The sequence below is a fragment of the Phoxinus phoxinus genome, assembly GCF_949152265.1.
Source record: "Phoxinus phoxinus genome assembly, chromosome: 9".
In the NCBI taxonomy this organism is placed as follows: Eukaryota; Metazoa; Chordata; class Actinopteri; order Cypriniformes; family Leuciscidae; genus Phoxinus; species Phoxinus phoxinus.
The window spans coordinates 3181396-3202460 of NC_136884.1; the positions used below are offsets into that span (position 1 = coordinate 3181396).

The following is a 21065-nucleotide window of genomic DNA, read 5'->3' on the forward strand; positions in this document are numbered from 1 at the left end:
ACTGGAGGTTTTAGTGTGGAATCAAGTTAGTTGAGGTAGAGCTGCACGATTAATCCTTAAAAGATCGCAATCTCGATTCAAACAATTGAAGTCTTTACAAGTGAGTCATTGAATCATTCAATCACTCTGGCCAGAGGACTCGCTGGCTTATGTTAATTTAGCCTATTCAGTCTCCCAGGTATATGGTCTTAATGCTATCGTGTAGCTGAATAACTGTTAATGTGTTACGCTAACACACCTATTCTGTTTAGACTTCACCTCAGTCTTTTTAGAGAGAACGGTGTCGTCTTAGCGGCCCCTAATTTAATAACTAATGATCATTTCGATGGAAGTGAATCAATCAAAACTAACTTTAGCTGGAAAATAACATTATTCAAGAACCGCTATAAAGCCAAAACAATCTGTTACCTTAAATTATACATTTATCTCTGAAACAATCTACATTGTTAAAAGCGCTATATAAATGAAGATGACTTGACTTGACCTATTCAGCCTGTTGTTCTGTGTGCTGTTGTGGAGCTGAATAACTTGCCTTTCCAGATTAAATGTCTGTTCTTGGATTTTGTGAAATAAATTTCTAAATAAATGCGACTTATAGTCCAGTGCGACTTATATATGTTTTTTTCCTCTTCATGACGCATTTTTTGACTAATGCGACTTATACTCCAGAGCGACTTATAGTCCGGAAAATACGGTAGTTGTCTGCTCAGAATCGTGATCTCTTTTCTTTTTTTTTTACAATAAAAATATATTTTTTTAGTTTATCCGGAATCGTGCAGCTCTAGTCTGCGTTTTGGTTGTATGGATCACAAATAATATGAAAGCAATTCGGCCTAATTTGCAGAAAATGGTTTTGATTTGAATACAGTCTGCATAAGTAGTATAATGCATGTCCATTTATACATAAAATATCTCAAAATTGTCTTATTCATCATTGAATCTCACGTAATTCGTCGACAGCAGACAGATGCAAGTGCTGTATATTAAGTTATGGTGGTAATAAATCCCAACAGGACAAAAACATGATTAAAAAGTGAACAGCACTTTTCATTTTGACGTCTTTTCATCGCTGCAGGGGTGAACGTCTGATTTTAATAATCACAGTGACACTCACATTGATTAAACCAATGTGATAGTATGCAAAAAAAAGACCTGCAGGGACAGGAGAAAGGGAAGTTTAATCGATCTTAGGTTTGGATCAAGTAATCTAACCTTAATATGACCTCCAGTCTCATATGAGCCGTTTTCTCTCTCTCTCAGATCCGTGGCACGCTGAAGAGCTGGACCAAGCTGTGGTGTGTGCTGAAGCCAGGCGTCCTGCTGATCTATAAGACCAATAAGAACGGCCAGTGGGTCGGTACCGTGCTGCTCAACGCCTGTGAGCTCATCGAGAGACCCTCGAAGAAGGACGGGTTCTGCTTCAAGCTCTTCCACCCGCTCGAGCAGTCCATCTGGGCCGTCAAGGTACATGAATCATCATCCCCATATACTGATTGGCTTCATCACTGTCTCCTCTCCACCAAAAAGCTGGTGTGTGATGGGCGTTCTGGCGCAATATGGCTGCCGTCGCATCATCCAAGTGGATGCTGCACATTGGTGGTGGTTGAGGAGATTCCCCCTTCTATGTAAAGCACTTTGAGGTCTCAGAAAAAGCGCTATATAAATGTAACAAATTATTATTATTATTATTATGAACCGTTTTTGGATTTGCATTATCATTTGAATATTAAATGTTTGGAGTAGACATGCCTCTAATCTTTGAAGTGCCAAAAGAAGTCTTAAAGGCATAGTAAAACAAAACAAAATTGCAAAATAATGTAATATAAAACATACATTGAATATTTTTTTTAAACACAACCGTTTGAAAGTTTGGGGTCGGTAAGATTTCTTTCATTTTTTTGAAAGAAGTCTCTTATTGCTCACTAAGGCTGAAAAATTGTGAAATATTATAACAGTTTAAAATAAGTGTTTTCTATGTGAATGTATTGTGTAAGACCCGGCTGATTGAAGTCTTTACGCTTCGCAAAGTAATTTGGTTAAATAAGACCCGTTGTTCTCATATGCAATCATCTCGTTTTAATCTGACTCCATGAATTAAAAAGGTTCATGTGACAAAATAAGGTTATGCTTACATTTAAAATAGTTACAAATTAGATGCAAGTCAAAATATGGTTTAGGTTATACTCTTGAAATGGTTATAAAATAGATGCATATGATAATAACTTAGACCATTAATGGTACCCAGCATACGTAAAATATTACCAGAGAGAGAGAGAGAGAGAGAGAGAGAGAGAGAGAGAGAGAGAGAGAGAGACTCAAGAGCAGGCCAGCATCTGAAAAGAGACAGAACAACAGTTACAATCTTCTTTTGTAATTTCCCCCGACCATGTGACTAACACCCAGGTGTGAGATGTTCAAACTGACCAATCAGACAATCACAACTTCCCCCATTGAAAATTTGCTTTGAAAAGAAAATGTCTTGAATTATTTCCAATATTACAATTGTAAAATGTATTTTATTCCTGTAATCATAACTGAATTTTCAGCATCATTACTCCAGTCTTCAATGTCACATGATCCTTCAGAAATCAGTATAATATGAGGATTTGCTGCACCGGAAACATTTCTGATGATTATTATTATCAATGTTAAAAACAGTTGTGCTGCTTTATATTGTTGTAGAAACCGTGACATTTTATTCAGGATTCTTTGATGAAGGAAAGTACAGGATTAATTTGAAATAAAAAAACATTATAAACGTCTTTACTGTCACTTACAGTCTCAAAAAATACCGTCCCAAAACTATTGACCGGTAGTGTATAAAAGATATATAAAGTATATAAAAAGAAGACTCTTTATTATTAATACTTCTAATATTCTATAAAAAGTGCCATTTGGATAGTTGGATGAAGTGTTTATTGTGTTTACGTGCGTCTCAGGGCCCTAAAGGAGAAGCCGTGGGGTCCATCACACAGCCGTTACCCAGCAGCCACCTGATCTTCAGAGCGGCTTCAGAATCAGACGGTGAGACACACACACTCAACAACAGACTGACAAAATAAAGCGCTGTATTTGACTTTCAATGTTTTGCGTGATGTGTGCAGGCCGATGTTGGATGGACGCTCTGGAACTGGCTCTGAAATGCTCGAGTTTGCTGAAGAGAACGATGATCAGAGAGGGCAAAGAGGAGCCCCCACAGACCGCAGAGCACTCGCACATCAACTTCTACAGTCTGCTGCGGGCGCACAACATGCAGGGCTTTCAGTAAGAACACGTTAACACACTGAGCCGTCATGTCACGGGCTTTTTAGATTCATATTTTATTCAGCATTGATAAAAACTGACACTTCATGAACTTGCATATTCATTTTTAATGATGGGCGATCAGCTGCAGAGTGCCGTGACATTTACCAGAAATCTTTAGTGAGAGTTCAGTCTTGGCGAATAGAATAGCAGATAGTTATTTTTATTTTATGGCACACTAGAAATATGATAACCCATAATACAAATCTAAAATGACTACGTTTACATGCACATTCACAATCGAGCATGTTAATGCTGCCTACTTTTTCAGTGGTGTTGATTGATTGATTGATTGAAATCTTTATTTCGAACATGAGAGAAAAAATATATATATAAAATAAGATACAATAATGTCCAAAACATTAAGAAAAGAAAAGAAAAAATATAAAAAGCAGCAAACAACGTATCTTACTTTCCTGTGTGAACATACTTCTACTTGTTGGTTCTGTAAGTATTTCTTCCATTAATTATTTTACATTAATAGTCTTTATAAAAGCGTTATACACCATGAACTAAAACAGCCAGCTATGAGGTGAATCACATCATTACAAACTTTGATTTGAAGCAAAAAAGTATTTGATAATCAGACTAAAAGGCTTTAGCGAGGAAAATAACTACAAAAGAAAGCATTGCGATGACATTTAACAAATAGTTATTTAAGTTTATTGCAAAAAATGAAAGCATAGCAAGACCATCATGCTTTACAGCTAAAGAGCTTTTTTTGGTGTATTTTGCTTGTTTCAACCCTCTGATTGGTGGAATTTTCTCTATTGCATCATGGGTAATGTAGTTTTTCACCACAAATTCGGCTGGTAAACATGATTATTAAAAAAATAAGTTGAAATAATGCAACAAAAGCCTATACCATCGATTAATAACCTCTTAGCTCACAGTATGTCTGTCTTTAAAGGTTTATTACTTGTCGTCGAAAAGCATTTTCACTATTAAAGGGATGGTTTGAAGTAATTTCAACCTAGGGTACTTTGCACCATGACCTCGAGCTCAGGCTTTTCCAAAATCACGGAAGTGACCTATTTGTACAACTGTAGAAGTTTGGTGCCATTCTGGGCATTATTAGTGCGGTAATTTACCAGATACAACCTCGGATCCATCAGCGCCCGCACTAAACCATTCGGCTGATATCTCTAAATAAGCTCGAACTTTAATAATGTTCGACCAAGGGGAAAAAAAGCTTCTGGGGGGGGGGAGTTAAGCTCAAAGTCATTGTGCAAAGGACCCTGGGTTGAAATTACTCTGAACCATCCCTTTAACCCATTCAGCTGGACTCTATACGCTTACATTGACCAAAACTGATGTAGTCAGCGCATCACTAGTCACTGATTAATGCAAGTCCTGTGTTTGTGTACTAACTGAGAGTTTGCGTGATCCACCAGGTTTAATGACAGTGACCAGTTTAAGGATCCAGACCTGTATTCTGATAAGTCGGACCGGGAGAATGAGCAGGAGCAGGAGGAGTGGGAAAATGAGGTGATGGATAAAAGTGAAGAGAGCGACAGCGACACGTCGGAGCGACAGGAAGACTCGTACGTCGACATGGATCCCAACGAGACGCTGCGGGAAACGCCGTACATTGAGCAGAGCCACGAGGAGCTTGGAGAGGTGTGTGTGTGCGAGTGAAGTCCAGCTAAATACAATCCCTCACAGACATTATCATGATGAATTATTGAAGTCGTTTGGCTCGAGTGGAGTGCTATTAATGCACAGATGCTAACACAATATTCAGACATCTATTCTTACAGCAGACAGCTGGGGAGATGAACAAAGTCTGTGGTGGATATGACACAATCTGTTCACTCAATCTGTGTGTATGTGTGTGTGTGTGTGTTTATCAGGCTGGCGAAGCGGCTCAGACAGAGACAGTATCAGAAGAGAATAAATCTCTGATCTGGACTCTACTGAAGCAGGTCCGGCCCGGCATGGACCTGTCCAAAGTCGTCCTGCCCACCTTCATCCTGGAGCCACGATCCTTCCTGGACAAACTCTCCGATTACTACTACCACGCTGACTTCCTGTCGGAGTAAGATAACACACACACACACACACACAATGACGTTCAGAGTATTCAGATGGTCCTTTATATTCCCAAATAAATCAGGAACTAATAAAATTATTGAAATAAAGCTGAATGAATATATATTAATGTTTGTTGAAAAATGAAAATGAACATTAGAAAGTGAAATAAATAGTTGAAGCACTACCAAAACTGAAATAAAAAATCATGCAAAATATAAATAAACTAATAACGATTAATAAAAGAACACCATAAAATGACAAAATGAACCTAACAATTAACATAAGAAAATAAATATCAATATCAATTTGAAATGTTAATAACTAGTAGTAGTTTGTGAATAATAATAATGATAATAAAATGACACTGGTTACAAATCTATTGTTCCAAAAATGTGCATTGTTCGGTTCTACTTAAAAAAATATATTGTGTTTTAAAAAAAACATGCGTTGTCCTAAAATTAAAGTGATTTAAAACTGTAAATTATGTTCAAAAACAAAACAAATAATGTGTTAAAAAAATTATATTTAAATATTATATTTATATTTTAAAATGTAATTTATATTAAAATTATTTTAGCATTATAAGGATAAAGTGGGACAAACATGGTAAAATCATGGTAACTAATTAAATTACATTTATTCATATATTAATAATAATCACAATAAATTGTTTATTATTGTGATTATTATTATAATAATAAATAAATGTACTCTATTTCATTGGAAATGGTTGCACACATATAGTCTTCAGTGTGAAGGCAAAATAAAATGTAAAAATATACATAAAATCTGATTTTAGTTTGTTTTATTAAAGTAGCTTCATCATAATTATCTGTGTTTATGTCATCAGAGCGGCGGTGGAAGAGAACGCTTATAACCGAATGAAGAAGGTCGTCAAATGGTACATTTCTGGATTCTACAAGAAGCCAAAGGTGAAGACAGATTCACTAACAGCCATCAGGCGTCTCAAATCTGTCATTTTACTTAATATTTTCATATTTTCGTCATTGACAGGGTTTAAAGAAACCGTATAACCCCATTATCGGAGAAACATTTCGCTGTTTATGGATCCACACCAAGACAAACAGCAAAACCTTCTACATCGCAGAGCAGGTAAACCAGTGACATCCACTTTGATTCCAGTTAGTGTGTTATTGAACTACACACCAAGATAATGCATATGTTGTCCTCCAGGTATCCCATCATCCTCCAGTTTCAGCCTTTTATGTCAGTAACAGGAAGGATGGCTTTTGTCTGAGTGGCAGCATCCTGGCCAAGTCCAAGTTTTACGGTGAGACAGAAGATACACTAATAAAGGGGTCATGAACTGGCTTTTTTTATTTTTATTATATTGTTGTCTGAGGTCAACTTATGACGTTCGCTTGGTTTTTATTAGAGATGCACCGATTGATCGGCTGGTGACTGGAATTGACCGATTTTCACGTGATCGGCCATGACCTGCCGGTCAGTCTGACATATGCCGATTTTATGCCGGTAAAATGCACTCGGGCGCCGCATGATTAACATCGCGCAACGTCATCTCAATTGACCGTTCGCAAAGACCCGCCCCCATTAGTTACTGTCGCTATGTCCGACAAGCTACGCCGCTCTCACGCCACACCATGTTCTCACGCAGAGAAAAATACATCGCGGAGCAGAGAGAGGACACTGCTAGACAGGATAGACCAGGTTACTTTTGATATTAAACATATTAAACAGTCTCACCTTTCAAATTTAGTAATTTTTTATAAGAAATTTAAACAATAAATACCGTTTTGTGGCTCTTGTGTCGTGACAGATCGCTGTAGAGCATCAGTTAAAGCTGCCGTCTCTTCCTTCTAGTTCATTTATAGCATCAAATAAACATGAATGAACATCAGGAGGAATGTTGTTTTAACCGCGGAAAGACGTCAGTACACTCCGCTTCTCAAGTTCAAATCCTCCCATGTTACTCTACTAACTCTCCTGACCGCTTTGTCCGACATAATGGCGGATGGCGAAGTATGATTGGTCAGATCACCTGTCAATCAAGCTCCCTGCGAAGGGTCAATTAAAGTGAAAGCACACGTTTGTTAGACAAAATAAATATGATTTCACACAAAAAGTGCCCAATATGCACAGAATTTGTATGTATTGTATTGAGTAGCTATGTCAGAAAAGAAAATGACTCAAAAATATTTATAGAAAGTTTACCCATTTAAACTTGTTTTTATTATTCAGTCTGGGTAAAATTATATGGTGTTTTATATTTTTTTTTTAATGTATTTCTTTATCGGCAGGTCAAACTCAATGAGAAATTGGAAATCGGAATCGGTCTAGAAAATTGTAATCGGTGTATCTCTAGTTTTTACATTCAAAAACATCAAAATGAATCAGTAATCGGCTGTTTTCTACCCCGGTTTTGAGCCGAGCTCCTGAAACGCTCGTTTTTTATGGGCGTGCCGCATTGAAGACTTGGAAGTAAACGCCCACTGCTATGATTGGATAACAGTTTTGCATATTATAATGAGCTTCATGTAATGCATGAATCGGTGGGCGGGGCTAAACAGGCGGTGTTGAAGTAGGCGTCGATCTTCTTCTGCGGAGGCGGGGTTTGATACTCTGTGACGTCATAGGGTCATCTGTAGGTAACCTGTGTAGGCTAACTGTGTGTTCGGTGTGTTATGCGTAATGTGTCGCCATTGTTCTCTCATTGATCCCCACTTTGAAAAGCCTGTCGTTCGCTGTGCCTGGTGTCAATAAAAGCTTTTATTGGACTAACTTTACAGTTCTGAAACTTACAGGATATTCTTATAGTATGATGACCTCTTACTATGTCAAAAGCTCAAGGAAAATTTGATTTCTCAGTTCATCACCCCTTTAAATCGCATCATTTTGTATAACACACACACGTCTGATTGTGAGTTTGTTGGTGTTTTTTAGGAAACTCGCTGTCGGCCATCTTGGACGGTGAAGCCAGGCTGTCGTTTCTGAACAGAGGGGAGGACTATGTGATGAACATGCCCTACGCTCACTGCAAAGGTCTGTCTGCGCACGTGCTCATGCGTTAATGTGAACTATCACCCGTCAGCACAGCTAACAGTCATACTGCACGACTAACCCTATCCCCGTTGTCTTCTGTAGGGACACATCTAGGTATGTTTACATGTGTAGTAACTCGTTTGGACTGGTTTAGATACATGTGCAGTATCCAGGCTAGATTTTGCAGTTTAGTTAGAATATAACGGTTTGGTAACACTTTATACAGTACGTCTCTTAATAATAGCAAGAAAAACAATAGTTCATTATGTAACGCTTAACAGATCTTTAGCTAATGTACATTCAAATAGTTTTTAATTTATATTTATTATATATTTACGAAAGCGTGTGTATTTTATTATTTATATCATAAATCATATATATTCTCTCTCTCTCTGTCTATATATATATATACATATACATATATACTTAGTTATATGGATATGTATTTATGATTTATATTTATTTATGAATATATTTATATTTATGTAATTTACTTATAAAATTATATTTGTAATGCAAATATATTTATAGTATGTTGATTATATATATATATATATATATCATACATATAGAATGATATGTATTTATTAATTAATTATATATATATATATATATACTTGTTTTACATATTATTAATATGATTCATAATTATTATAAATATTGTAATTTATAAAATAATGTAATTATAAATATTTATTACAATTGTGTGTATAGTGTATATATATATATATATATATATATATATATATATAATACGATTCATAATTGTATTATATTTGTCATGTATGTTTATAAAGATTTATTAATTAATTAAATTATAACATTTATTCAAAATGCATACAGTAATACATATAACAAGATTATAAATGTATATATGTTTGTGTGTAAATACATGATTATAACAACAATATAAATTATATATATGAGAATATGAAAAATTATATTAAATACATATTTATAACAATATTTGATACATTTATAATATGCATTTAAAAATATACTTTTTTAATATTTGATCTGTTAAGCTTTCAATAGTATTTGTTAATGTTGAATTATTATCATAGAGTGTTACCAAAGACCCATCTCCTGCAGACTGAGGTCTGGCTTAGCAAGCGTCATGTATTACGGCTGTTTGTCCAGTAGCGTGATTTGTGCATTGATGGTTTTTTAAAATAAGATTATTATTATTATTATTAATATGATTATTATTATTATAAGAGAACCTGTGCAAATCAAATAAATCTCAATGTCCTTGCGCACACACATAGGTTTATTCACTAACAGTCAGATACACCATTCACTCATGCAGATTAACACACATTCTGTGTCTGTGTGTCTCTCAGGGATCCTGTACGGCACTATGACTCTGGAGTTGGGCGGACAGGTGTCCATCACCTGTGAGAAGACGGGCTACAGCGCTCAGCTGGAGTTCAAACTCAAGGTGTGTGTGTGTGTATGTGTGTTCATGTCAGTGTGTGTTTTGAGCTTTTGTGACATTTAGAAGAACAGTGGGGCGCAGATAGAAAGGCCACAGACATCACATCCGTAACACATCATACTAAATGCCACACTGATAACGGCACAATATCCACAAATGGAAGATGCTCTGTATCTTTGTATCTGTTTCGATGACATGACTGATGTTTCCCCGTCATCTCAGCCGTTCCTCGGCAGCAGTGATAGTGTCAATCAGATCAACGGGAAGATCAAACTTGGGAAGGAGGTGCTGGCGACACTCGAGGGGCACTGGGTGAGTAGTGTGTGTGTGTGTGTGTGTGTGTGTGTGTGTGCGTGTGTGTGTGTGTTATGTTCGGGTTCAGGTCGGGCTCGGTCACAACAGCGCGATAAGCATTGAACATTTTAAATTTAAAACAGCTTATTATGTAGGTAGCCAATGTGCCTGATGCTTTCAAACGTTCGTTTTTGTGATTAAAATATATGTAAAATATTAACATAACATCTGTCTTCCTGTGTGCGGAAATTAGTTTTTGTAGCCGTGACAACGAAACACATGCATGCGCGCCTGTGTTAAGAGCGCTTGTTGCTCCGCGCGCTGATGCGCTCATCTGTTGACATTTTTCCGAATGCCTTCCTACAGTTGCTTAATAAAAGCGGGCTTTCCACACAAACAAACGTTCAATTGTCATTAGTATAAGAAAAAAAAATGGGATTTTAACTGTCGGTCTCGCGTCGGGCTCGCGCATAAATATCTTTATGCCTGTCTGTCTCGGGTCGGGTTCAGTTACTGCGCGTACGGGCTCGGACAGAAAAATTCTACCCTATCCACACTCTGTGTGTGTGTGTGTGTGTGTGTGTGTGTGTGTGTGTGTGTGTGTGTGTGTGTGTGTGTGTGTGTGTGTGTGTGTGTGTGTGTGTGTGTGTGTGTGTGTGTGTGTGTGTGTGTGTGCAAGTAACAAGAAATCAACTGTAAAAAGTCCTTGCACACCGAGTCAGAAACTTTCGCACGTTAAAAAATAAATACGACCTCACGTTGTGTCAATCATGTTTACACACTGCCGTCCGTCATAAAAAAAATTGGATCGGGTTTGATTTTCTGCATTTTTCGCATCCGTAGCAAGCAATTGTTTTGACAATTCAGAGCCACCGAATGACGAATACGAATAAACACATATGAAAATTTCGGACTTGGTGTGCAAGGACCTTGAAGGTTACATATAAATCACAAAATGGGTCTCTTTACATGTCAATCAAATGATTTTTAATGTCAAAGTGAGCCGTTCTTGGCCGGAATAGTCAAAAGCATGTGATCTAGCCACAACTAATGATTTTAGCAAATCGAAATGTCTTTTGACCTGAAACTAAGGCTTTTAGAGCTCTTTGAGATTCAGATTGTGTGTTTTCTACAGGACAGTGAAGTCTTCATCAACGATAAGAAGACGGGTGAGATGGAGACGTTCTGGAACCCAACGCCGGAGCTGAGGCAGGACCGACTGATCCGAGGCACCGTTCCTCCTGAAGAACAGAGCGAGTTCGAGTGCGAGAGGTATCGATGCGGGATCACCAAATTCATTCGTAAACATTGAATATACAGTATAATGTGGAATTTGGAAAATTTGGATGGAATAAATCAAAAGTAGGGATTGTACACTTCATCAAATCATGATATGGACTAGTGTCTGTGAATATTAAACCACAAAAAACTGCTTTTGAAATATAGCAAATAAATTATTAAATTGGTAAAGTTTTATGAATTCAATTGATTAGACATGATTTTTGATTATTCAAATTAAATTAAACCATTAAAACAGACTCACAAATTTAATTAGAAAACACAGAATTTGCACACAAAAAAAAAAAGGAATTTGGAGAAAAATTAAAACTGATTTCATAGGGCTCTAAAAATATATAATTTTTTGCTAAACTTTAAATTTAATTTAACCATTCAAGTGGAATCCAGAAAAAAATTAAACTGAAAAAAAAAGTCCCTACGCGATCAGTGACATGAGAAATAACCCTAAGCTCTCAAATAGTTTCACGATTATGAAAAGGGACACATTTACAGAAGTCTTTCTCCGTCATCTTCAGGCTGTGGCAACATGTGACACGGGCCATAAATAACAAGGACCAGACGGAGGCGACCAATGAGAAGTTCATCCTGGAGGAGGTTCAGAGGAAGGCGGCACGCGAGCGCAAGGCTAAGTGTGAGGAGTGGATGCCCGCGCTGTTCGAGCAAGACCCCGCCACCGGAGAGTGGCATTACCGCTACGCTGAGTAAGCTCACATTTATATTTCACTACGCTTTAAAAGATGATGTTGTATGTTTAATATTATTCTAATTGTATTCAATTGTTCAAGTTTGATGAATTCTATTGATTAGACGTGGTTTTTGATGATTCAAATTTTTTTTTTTTTTTTTTTTTAACTAAACCATCAAAATGGAATGCAGAACATTCGAATGGAAATCGAGGAATTTGGGAAAAAATAAAACTGATTTTATAGGGCCCTTAAAATTTAATTTTTGTTCAACTAAAAAAAAAAAAAAAAAAAAAAAGTTTCAACACAGGATTTTAAAAAAACATGTAACATTTCACTAGGCCCTGTTGTTATTTTATTTTATTTTTTTGTAATTAAGTTGTTAGCTTTTTCTGAATTCAATTGAGATTAGACATGATTTTTGATTATTAATATTAAGTTTATTTATTTATTTTAACCAAATGGAATCCAGAAAAAATTCTAATGGAAAACACGGAATTTGGGAAAAAATAAAACTGATTTTATAGGGCCCTTAAAATTTTATTTTTGTTCAACTTTGTTGATTTTTTTTTTTAAATGTTTCCATAGGATTTTAAAAAAACATTAAATGTTTCACAAGGCCCTATTGTTTTTTAGGTTTTTTTTAGTAATTGTTAGCTTTTTGTGAATTCAATTGATTAGACATGATTTTTGATTATTATGTTTATTTATTTAATTTAACCAAATGGAATCCAGAAAAATTCAAATAGAAAACACAGAATTTTGGAAAAAAAACTGATTTATTTTTCTTTTTTGATAACAAAAATTGAATTGAAGCATTAAAAGGGATTTTGAGAGCAGTTCAGCCATCACTCACTGTTGGTTTTATAACACACGCCGCCCCCTCCTGGACAGGAAGTGCATTGTAGCGTGTCCCGTTTACTGTGAGGATGGTGTGTTTCTCTCTGTCCTAGCACTCGCCCGTGGGATCCGCTCAACGATCTGATTCAGTTCGAGAAAGACGGCTGTATTCAGACCAAAGTGCGCCACAGGACGCCTATGGTACGTTCAGCCAGTGTAGTTAGTCTCAGTACCCAGCAGGGCTCCCGGAGGGACAATTACCTGAGCCAGGTACGTCCTTCTGTCCCCACCTTTCCCTCCTTCTACCCACAATCCCTCTCTCTGCTTCCATCTCATCATCGCCTGCCGTCGCCTGCGCTCTGTCCATTCTTCAACCTTCCATTCTCCGTTCTGCAATGCAACCAATCATCTGCCGCCTGACCTGGTCACATGACCACTCTGCTTCATTTTCAGCTTTTGTTTTGTCTTTGTGCTCTTTGGCGTCTGCAACTGACTCGCATGCATGCCTGTGTTATTATGGGATGCAGGGATGCATCTTTGAAACTTGGGTCCAAAATCAATTGTTTTGTGAATCTTGGGATTCTGTGTAAGATTATAGTAGTAAATGTGCACATTAAATCATATTGGATGGAAACAATATTTTTTTTGTGATATACCAGAAAGAATAAATGTAGTAATAATAGTTAGAATTTAAATTCATGTTTAAATAAATAATAAATGTTATATTAAATCAAAAAAGTATAAATTAAATATACATTTAAATAAATATTAAATGTAAGATTTGAAAAAAAATTGTTACAATAAAAATAATTAGAAATTAAAGTTGTTTTCAAATAAATAGTAATATGTAATAAAATAATAATTAGAAGGTAAATTTGCATTATTGAATTTGCATTTAAATACATCATGTAATAATAAATAGTTAGAAATTAAATGCATGTTTAACTAATAAATGTTGCAATAAATTAAAAATAAGTAGAAATGAAATATGATTTTTTTTAATAATTGTAAAAAAAATATATAAATGTAATAAAATGTATTAGAAATTAAATGTTTTTAAAGTAGTAAAATGTAATGAATTAAATAATAATTATAAATTTTATTTGTATTTAAATAAATAAATGTAAGATTTAAATGCACAATAAATCTAATAATAAAATGCATTTAAATTGCATTTAAACAAGTCATAAATGTTTTTTAAAAAAAGAAACATAAATTAAATTCCCAACTTAATGGCACAAATATGCAAAATACAGCTTCATGGCCAGTATTACATATTTATGGCAGGCAAAAAGTTAATTTTGGACCCTGTTCGCAGCCTTTCAGAAATCTGAGATTCGCATATATAATTCAGACTGTCATAACCACAATATAAAGAATGAAATGTGTGAATGTTCGGCTCGTCTGCGTGTGTTTCTGTAGGTGACGGGACCAAAGCGGAAACACAAGAGTGATAAACCTAAAAGTCCTGAAAGTGGCTGCTCGTCTCCGGAGCCGGACCGACAGGACTCGTCAGGCAGCGAGAGTACGTCTCACACACACACACACACACACACACACACACACACACACATGCTCAAACGTGCCAAACACCTGATCATGGTCTTTCCTTCAGGGCACAAAAGCAAACACAACAGCCGCCTCCGGAAGAAAGGAACAGATCTGAGTGAAATCCAAAGTGCCATTGAGTCGATCAGAAAAACCCAGGAAGACATTAACAGGTGACGCTGCGTCTCTAACTAATACTTACACTGCATTACTTAGTATTTTTGTCTTGTTTCCAGTCCAAATATCACACATTTCTTAAATCAAGATGCACTTATTAAAGATATTAAAGGGGTGATGAACTGAGAAATCAAATTTCCTTGAGCTTTAAGAGGTCATCATACTATAAGAATATCCTGTAAGTTTCAGAACTGTAAAGTTAGTCCAATAAAAGCTTTTATTGACACCAGGCACAGCGAACGACAGGCTTTTCAAAGTGGGGATCGATAAGATAAGATAAGATAAGATAAGCCTTTATTGTCTCCTATTGGAGAAATTCGTCTTGGGCATTCGAGAGAACAATGGCTACACATTACGCATAACACACAGTTAGCCTACACAGGTTACCTACAGGTGACCCTATGACGTCACAGAGTATCAAACCCCGCCTCCGCAGAAGAAAATCGACGCCTACTTCAACACCGCCTGTTTAGCCCCGCCCACCGATTCAAGAATTACATGAAGCTCATTATAATATGTAAAACTGTTATCCAATCATAGCAGTGGACGTTTACTTCCAAGTCTTCAATGCGGCACGCCCATAAAAACGAGTGTTTCAGGAGCTCGGCTCAAAACCGGGGTAGAAAACAGCCGATTACTGATTCATTTTGATGTTTTTGAATGTAAAAACCAAGCGAACGTCATAAGTTGACCTCAGACAACAATATAACATTTTTTAAAAGCCAGTTCATGACCCATTTAAGTCTTGTTTTCTGGGGAAATTAATCAAAATTAAAGGAACCGTTTGTAAGATTGTGGCCAAAACTGGTACTGCAATCACTTTCAAATGACTGTAGAGCGGTGTATCCCCTTCCTCCCCCCTGACTCGAGGTTGCCAGATAGGCTGCAGGATCCAGCACGAACGTAGGCTAAGGAGCTTCCAATGGCAAGACTAGAGCAGAGCTGGCAACCCGGATGCCGAAACACTACTGACTTCGTGATTGGTAGATAGGTAGAGGGTGGCGCATCAGGCCAAAACACAACATGACAACATCAACATCAGTTGAGGGCTGCAACTTCACTTTTAAATGACAACATCCTGGCCGGACTACAGTTGTCAGTGATATAAGTATTTGAAATCAACATGATTTATTAATGTCTACTGACATATCAGGGCCATTTTATGATTAATTAAAATACATTTCTTACATACGGCTCCTTTAAGCGAGTTTTTGCTTAAAACAAGCAAAATGATCTGCCAATGGGGTAAGAAAGATAATCTTGTTTCTGTTTGAATTAACATTATTTTTCTAACCCCCATTGGCAGATTTTTTTTTTATTTTTTATTTTTTTTTAAGCATCAACTCACTTCGGCTTCCCTGGAAAACAGGACATAATATCTTGTGTAATTTTACTCATCTAGTAAATGCATTTTGATTTTTAAGAATTTTTAGATATTTGGACTGGAAACAAGACAAAAATACTAAGTATTTAGTACTAAGAAAAGCATTTTTTGCGGTGTTCTTCAGAATGAAAAACAAGAATATTCACTTTTGTTAACATTCAAAATTCAAAATTAGAATATTTTGAAAAGGTTTTCATAAGCTGTAAGCCATAATCATCAAAATTATAAAGAATAAAGGCTTGAAATATCTCACTTTGCATGTAATGAGTCTATATAATATATTAGTTTCACCTTTTAAGTTGAATTACTGAAATAAATGAACTTTTGCACCATATTCAAATTTTTCGAGCTTCTGAATGAAAAACTGTAATATTGACTTTTGTTAACATTGCATGCAGGAGCGTCAACGCCCTGAGGAGTCGAGTGGCGAGTCAGTCGACGTCGGAGAGTTGGTTCCTCACTCACAGAGATTTCGCCATCATCCTCTTCCTCATCTTCGTCCAGGTCCTCCTCAACTTCATCTTTAAGTAACGAGTCCAGGTCTCCTCAAACCCGGGAGACCCTTCATTCCTTCAGCACGACACATTCGGTTTTCACTCGTTCCGTTTCTTCATGAATTCGTATCGTCGGCTAATATCAGCCGTGGTTGAAGTGCATTGTGGGATGTTTTTAGAAATGACTGTTTACTTTTATTCTTCAAAAAGAGGAAATTCTCATCAGCCTCCCAATGGTTTTTAATTTATCTTACCACAGTTTTTACCCTCCATGAGCGGAGTGGAGGACGTCAGTCAATACACAGACTTAATGGGTGATCATCAAATCTAGGTCAAAAAAACGTTATGAAATATGAAATTTTCATAACAAATAAGCACATTTCACCCCAAATTCTCATGACTGAAGTGCAAAAAAAAAAAGTTTTCGTTACTATAACCCCCCAAAAAATATATATTATTAAGTATTTGTACGTGATGGTATTTATTGTACTGCCTTTAATTTGTACTGATTTAAATAAATAAAATTTGCGAACGGATGCATTATAGCAATGAGAATTTGGAAATGTTATGAACGTGAATATGTCTTAATGCATTTTAGTCCTAAAAATGTTTTTTTATTTCTTTTGGGACTGAAATGTGACCTAAACACCCGAATTTAAAACTAAAAAAAAAAAAAAAAGGTTCAATATTGCTGATGTTACTGGTATTTTATGAACATTTTATTAAATGAATGAAGGATGTTGTGAGTCGAGGTTAAAATTTTGTATTATTTAAAACTGTTCCGGGAACAATTTCATTCTAGATCTTAATTTTTTTTAACAGCACAGTATGTGGATCCTGCATTTCATGCGTTCGTAAAGTCGTGTTTAACGGTAACAATGTTTAATTTATTCGAAGGATACGATACTGGAGGAGTGTGTACAGTATCTCAAGCGTCACATTTAATATTACTCGGAGGAAACAGTAGATCTAGGCGTAGAAATAAACCTGTAGCAGGAAATACTGTTGCGTACTTTTGTAGTTGCTTGACTCTTGTCTGCCAATGTTACATCAGACTAGATGTACGATTAACAAGCCAAATAGTCTGAGAGTAGATTAGTGTTAACGTCTCATCTGTACATAGTAAACAACCCATTTCCTTTTGTACTTCTAGAGAAATGTGTGTGTGTGTGTGTTAGCCAGACGCCGTCACCCATAGCCCCGTCACGTGTCTTTGTTCGGTCACCTGATCACTTGCACAGCGTCCAATCAGATGTTTGAATGTGCTCACATCATACAAAAAAAACCACGTGCCTTTACAAGCGGGTCCTGCAGCCGGAGTCTGAGGGACTGTTTAATCCCCACCATCGTTTGTCTTGATTTCTCACTCTGGAGTGAATGTGCCATACTCGATCTCGGGAGACGTGTCCGGCTCGGCGTCTCACTGTGAGTTTTAGATTTCGTCCCGGAGCTCAAAGCTGCCATAGATCTGCCATCGTCTGCCACCAAACCAGGGATCAAACTCCATGTCACGTGCACTCTGTTCAGTGTTCATCTGGTCAGATCATTGTTCGGTTTGTTCACTTTTTGTTTTTTGTTTTTGCCCCTGGCTCTTTTTAAAGGTTTTTACTCCTGCTGATCCATGTTGTTGTTGTTGTTTTTGCTCTTGATGATTTCCTGCAGCTGTCTCTATGTACATGCTTTATTTGTATTCCAGAAATAACTTCCTGTAAGTTTATTGTCACCTGTGACATATCACCAAATAAATGGAAAAGACTGTACTATTGTTTCTCCTTCCTTTGCACCTCAGGATTGATTTTTTTTATTAAATTGGTTTTGTGTAATAGGTTTTTTTTTTTTGTTTTTTTTTACAGTTGATTTTTTTCTATTTAATTTACACACTATCATTTGTTTTCAGTTTATTTCAATTTCTTTCTTTTTTTTATGTGCTTCTGACTGACATTTTTATCTGTGTTAAATATTAAGTCTAGTGGGATTGCTTATATTTGGCTGTTCAGTTTTATAATAGTACATTTATCAAAACCTAAATATAATTTGTGGCCTTTTTTAGTTTTATATAATTTGTGTTCATGCATATGTGAGTTTTAGTTTCAGTGCATTTATTTTTTATTTTAGTTTGGTTTATTTATTTTAGTTTTTTTTTTTTTAAGTATTTGATGCACAGTCTAGTGTAATTGCTTTATTGTAGTTAGTTAGTTAGTTGTAGGTAGTCATAAAAACATTTTTTTTGTGTTTTTATTCATATTTCATTGAACTAAAATCCTTTGATTTAGCTTTCATTACTGATACCGTTTTGTGTAAATGATATATTAGTGGTATCTGTGAATGTCAGATGTGTTCACTGTATCTGTGTGATGTTTTCAGCAATGCTGTCATTTTAGAGGCAGGTCCTGTAACAGCCAGCAGAGGGCGCTTCAAGATTTCAGTTCATTAGTGTGACGAAAAAATCAATTAAAACAAGAGTTAATTAAAATATATAATTTATACAACAGTAAATTCCAGTTCTTCCAAAAAAATAATTTAATCTAAAATCAAAATATCATGTGCATTTATTTATTTAGTAAATAGTTGTAATAAGTGGGATAATCTAAAGCCAATAGTTAATTTGCCAAATCTCTTCAGTAGTCGGTCAACGTGTCAGGGTTTATTTTATTTTTTTTAATTAATGGTAGATTAGTATTTTAGGCATTTTGGTTGAGTTTATAGAAGTCAGATTTTGGGGGGTTGGTGGGTTGAATGCATTCAGCCTGATGTTCTAGTCTGGGTTTATTCAGGAACAGCTGGAGCCGTCATTTAATCCACATGTGTGCTGATGCATGCTGGGACAGCAGCTTCCAGAGCGGCGGGCCATCTTCCCACCTGTCACTGATGTCATAACCCTGGTGAGATCACATAGTGAGTGATGTCATAACTCTGGCAAGTTCACATGGTGATGTCATAACCCTGGTGAGTTCACATAATGATGTCATCATAACCCTGGTGAGTTCACATAATGATGTCATAACCCTGGTGATTTCACGTGGTGATGATGTCATAACCCTGGTGATTTCACGTGGTGATGATGTCATAACCCTGGTGATTTCACATGATGATGTCATAACCCTGGAGAGATCACATGATGATGTCATAACCCTGGTGATTTCACGTGGTGATGATGTCATAACCTTGGTGATTTCACATGATGTCATAACCCTGGAGAGATCACATAATGATGTCATAACCCTTGTGATTTCACGTGGTGATGATGTCATAACCTTGGTGACTTCACGTGGTGATGATGTCATAACCTTGGTGACTTCACGTGGTGATGATGTCATAACCCTGGTGATTTCACATGATGATGTCATAACCCTGGTGATTTCACGTGGTGATGATGTCATAACCCTGGTGATTTCACATGATGATGTCATAACCCTGGAGAGATCACATGATGATGTCATAACCCTGGAGAGATCACATGATGATGTCATAACCCTGGTGATTTCACGTGGTGATGATGTCATAACCCTGGTGAGTTCACATAATGATGTCATAACCCTTGTGATTTCACGTGGTGATGATGTCATAACCTTGGTGACTTCACGTGGTGATGATGTCATAACCTTGGTGACTTCACGTGGTGATGATGTCATAACCCTGGTGATTTCACATAGTGATGTCATCATAACCCTGGTGACTTCACGTGGTGATGATGTCATAACCCTGGTGAGTTCACATGCTTGACTTGGCAAACGCCACTAATATATGCAGTAATTGTGTTTTTTGAGTGAAACTAATGGTTCACAGGATCATTTTTGTACTTTCTCATCACCATAGGAATAATTACTGGGTTAGAAATGTGAGTATTGTTCATCGAATGGCTCTTGATAAACGAACACAAAGAATGAATCATGCTGTTCATTCTGACTCTATTGTCCACAGAAAGCCTGAAACGTGTGAAGTGGATATTCCTGATTTAGAACTGAACACAGAACTGTGTAAGTGAGTGTGTGTGTGTGTGTGAGTGTGTGAGAAACACAGGTGACAGTCTCCGCTCAGACCGATCACGTGCACTCATACCTGCGGTCTCAGAGGGATCATGGGAGGAGAAACTGAGCTCTCTTTCTCTTAATAAAAGTCATTTATTTCGTGTTTAGATGCTTCCTTGGATATTTAAAGCGTTCCATCAGAAGATGAAATCCCACAATGCCGCAGTAAGAATGTAAAAGTGCTCGCTGGGATGAGAGCTGGGCATTAAAGGGATAGTTCACTTTGAAATTAAATTTTCGTATGTTTTAGCTTACCTGAAGTGCATCCAAGATGTCGGTGTCTTTGTCTCCGCAGTAGTTTCAATTTTGATATTTTTAGGTCAAACCGTTCTCGTTCAACCACGTCCAAGTGGTGTGTTTACTTAGTCTGCGCAAGCGGCGTAGAGCGCGGGAAGTGGTCTCCCGGATGAGTTCGCGCGAGCTTACGTAAATGTATTTTTTTTACATCGGTTTAAAGGTGAACTAAGTAATTTTTTTACCTTAACTGATCAACTTCGGAGTCACTGGAATGGTTATATTACT

General features: G+C 36.6%; 1 protein-coding gene across 6 annotated transcripts in view; it reads left to right on the top strand.

The window, feature by feature from the left end:
* Positions 1–18275, top strand: part of osbpl8 (oxysterol binding protein-like 8) — a 79640-nt gene extending 61365 nt beyond the window's left edge. For 4 of the 6 annotated variants that reach the window (XM_079622092.1, XM_079622093.1, XM_079622096.1 and 1 more), the window contains 17 exons: positions 1261–1464; positions 2940–3024; positions 3105–3264; positions 4698–4923; positions 5157–5341; positions 6188–6269; positions 6352–6450; positions 6532–6628; positions 8260–8358; positions 9702–9799; positions 10019–10108; positions 11226–11362; positions 11905–12090; positions 13026–13182; positions 14335–14437; positions 14528–14633; positions 16420–18275. In XM_079622092.1, coding sequence (XP_079478218.1) covers positions 1261–1464; positions 2940–3024; positions 3105–3264; positions 4698–4923; positions 5157–5341; positions 6188–6269; positions 6352–6450; positions 6532–6628; positions 8260–8358; positions 9702–9799; positions 10019–10108; positions 11226–11362; positions 11905–12090; positions 13026–13182; positions 14335–14437; positions 14528–14633; positions 16420–16552 — 2247 coding nt within the window. In that variant the 3' untranslated portion in view covers positions 16553–18275. The remainder of the gene's footprint in view (positions 1–1260; positions 1465–2939; positions 3025–3104; positions 3265–4697; positions 4924–5156; positions 5342–6187; positions 6270–6351; positions 6451–6531; positions 6629–8259; positions 8359–9701; positions 9800–10018; positions 10109–11225; positions 11363–11904; positions 12091–13025; positions 13183–14334; positions 14438–14527; positions 14634–16419) is intronic. The other 2 variants (XM_079622094.1, XM_079622097.1) reach the window with 1 other exon arrangement.
* The last annotated feature ends 2790 nt before the right edge of the window (positions 18276–21065 follow it).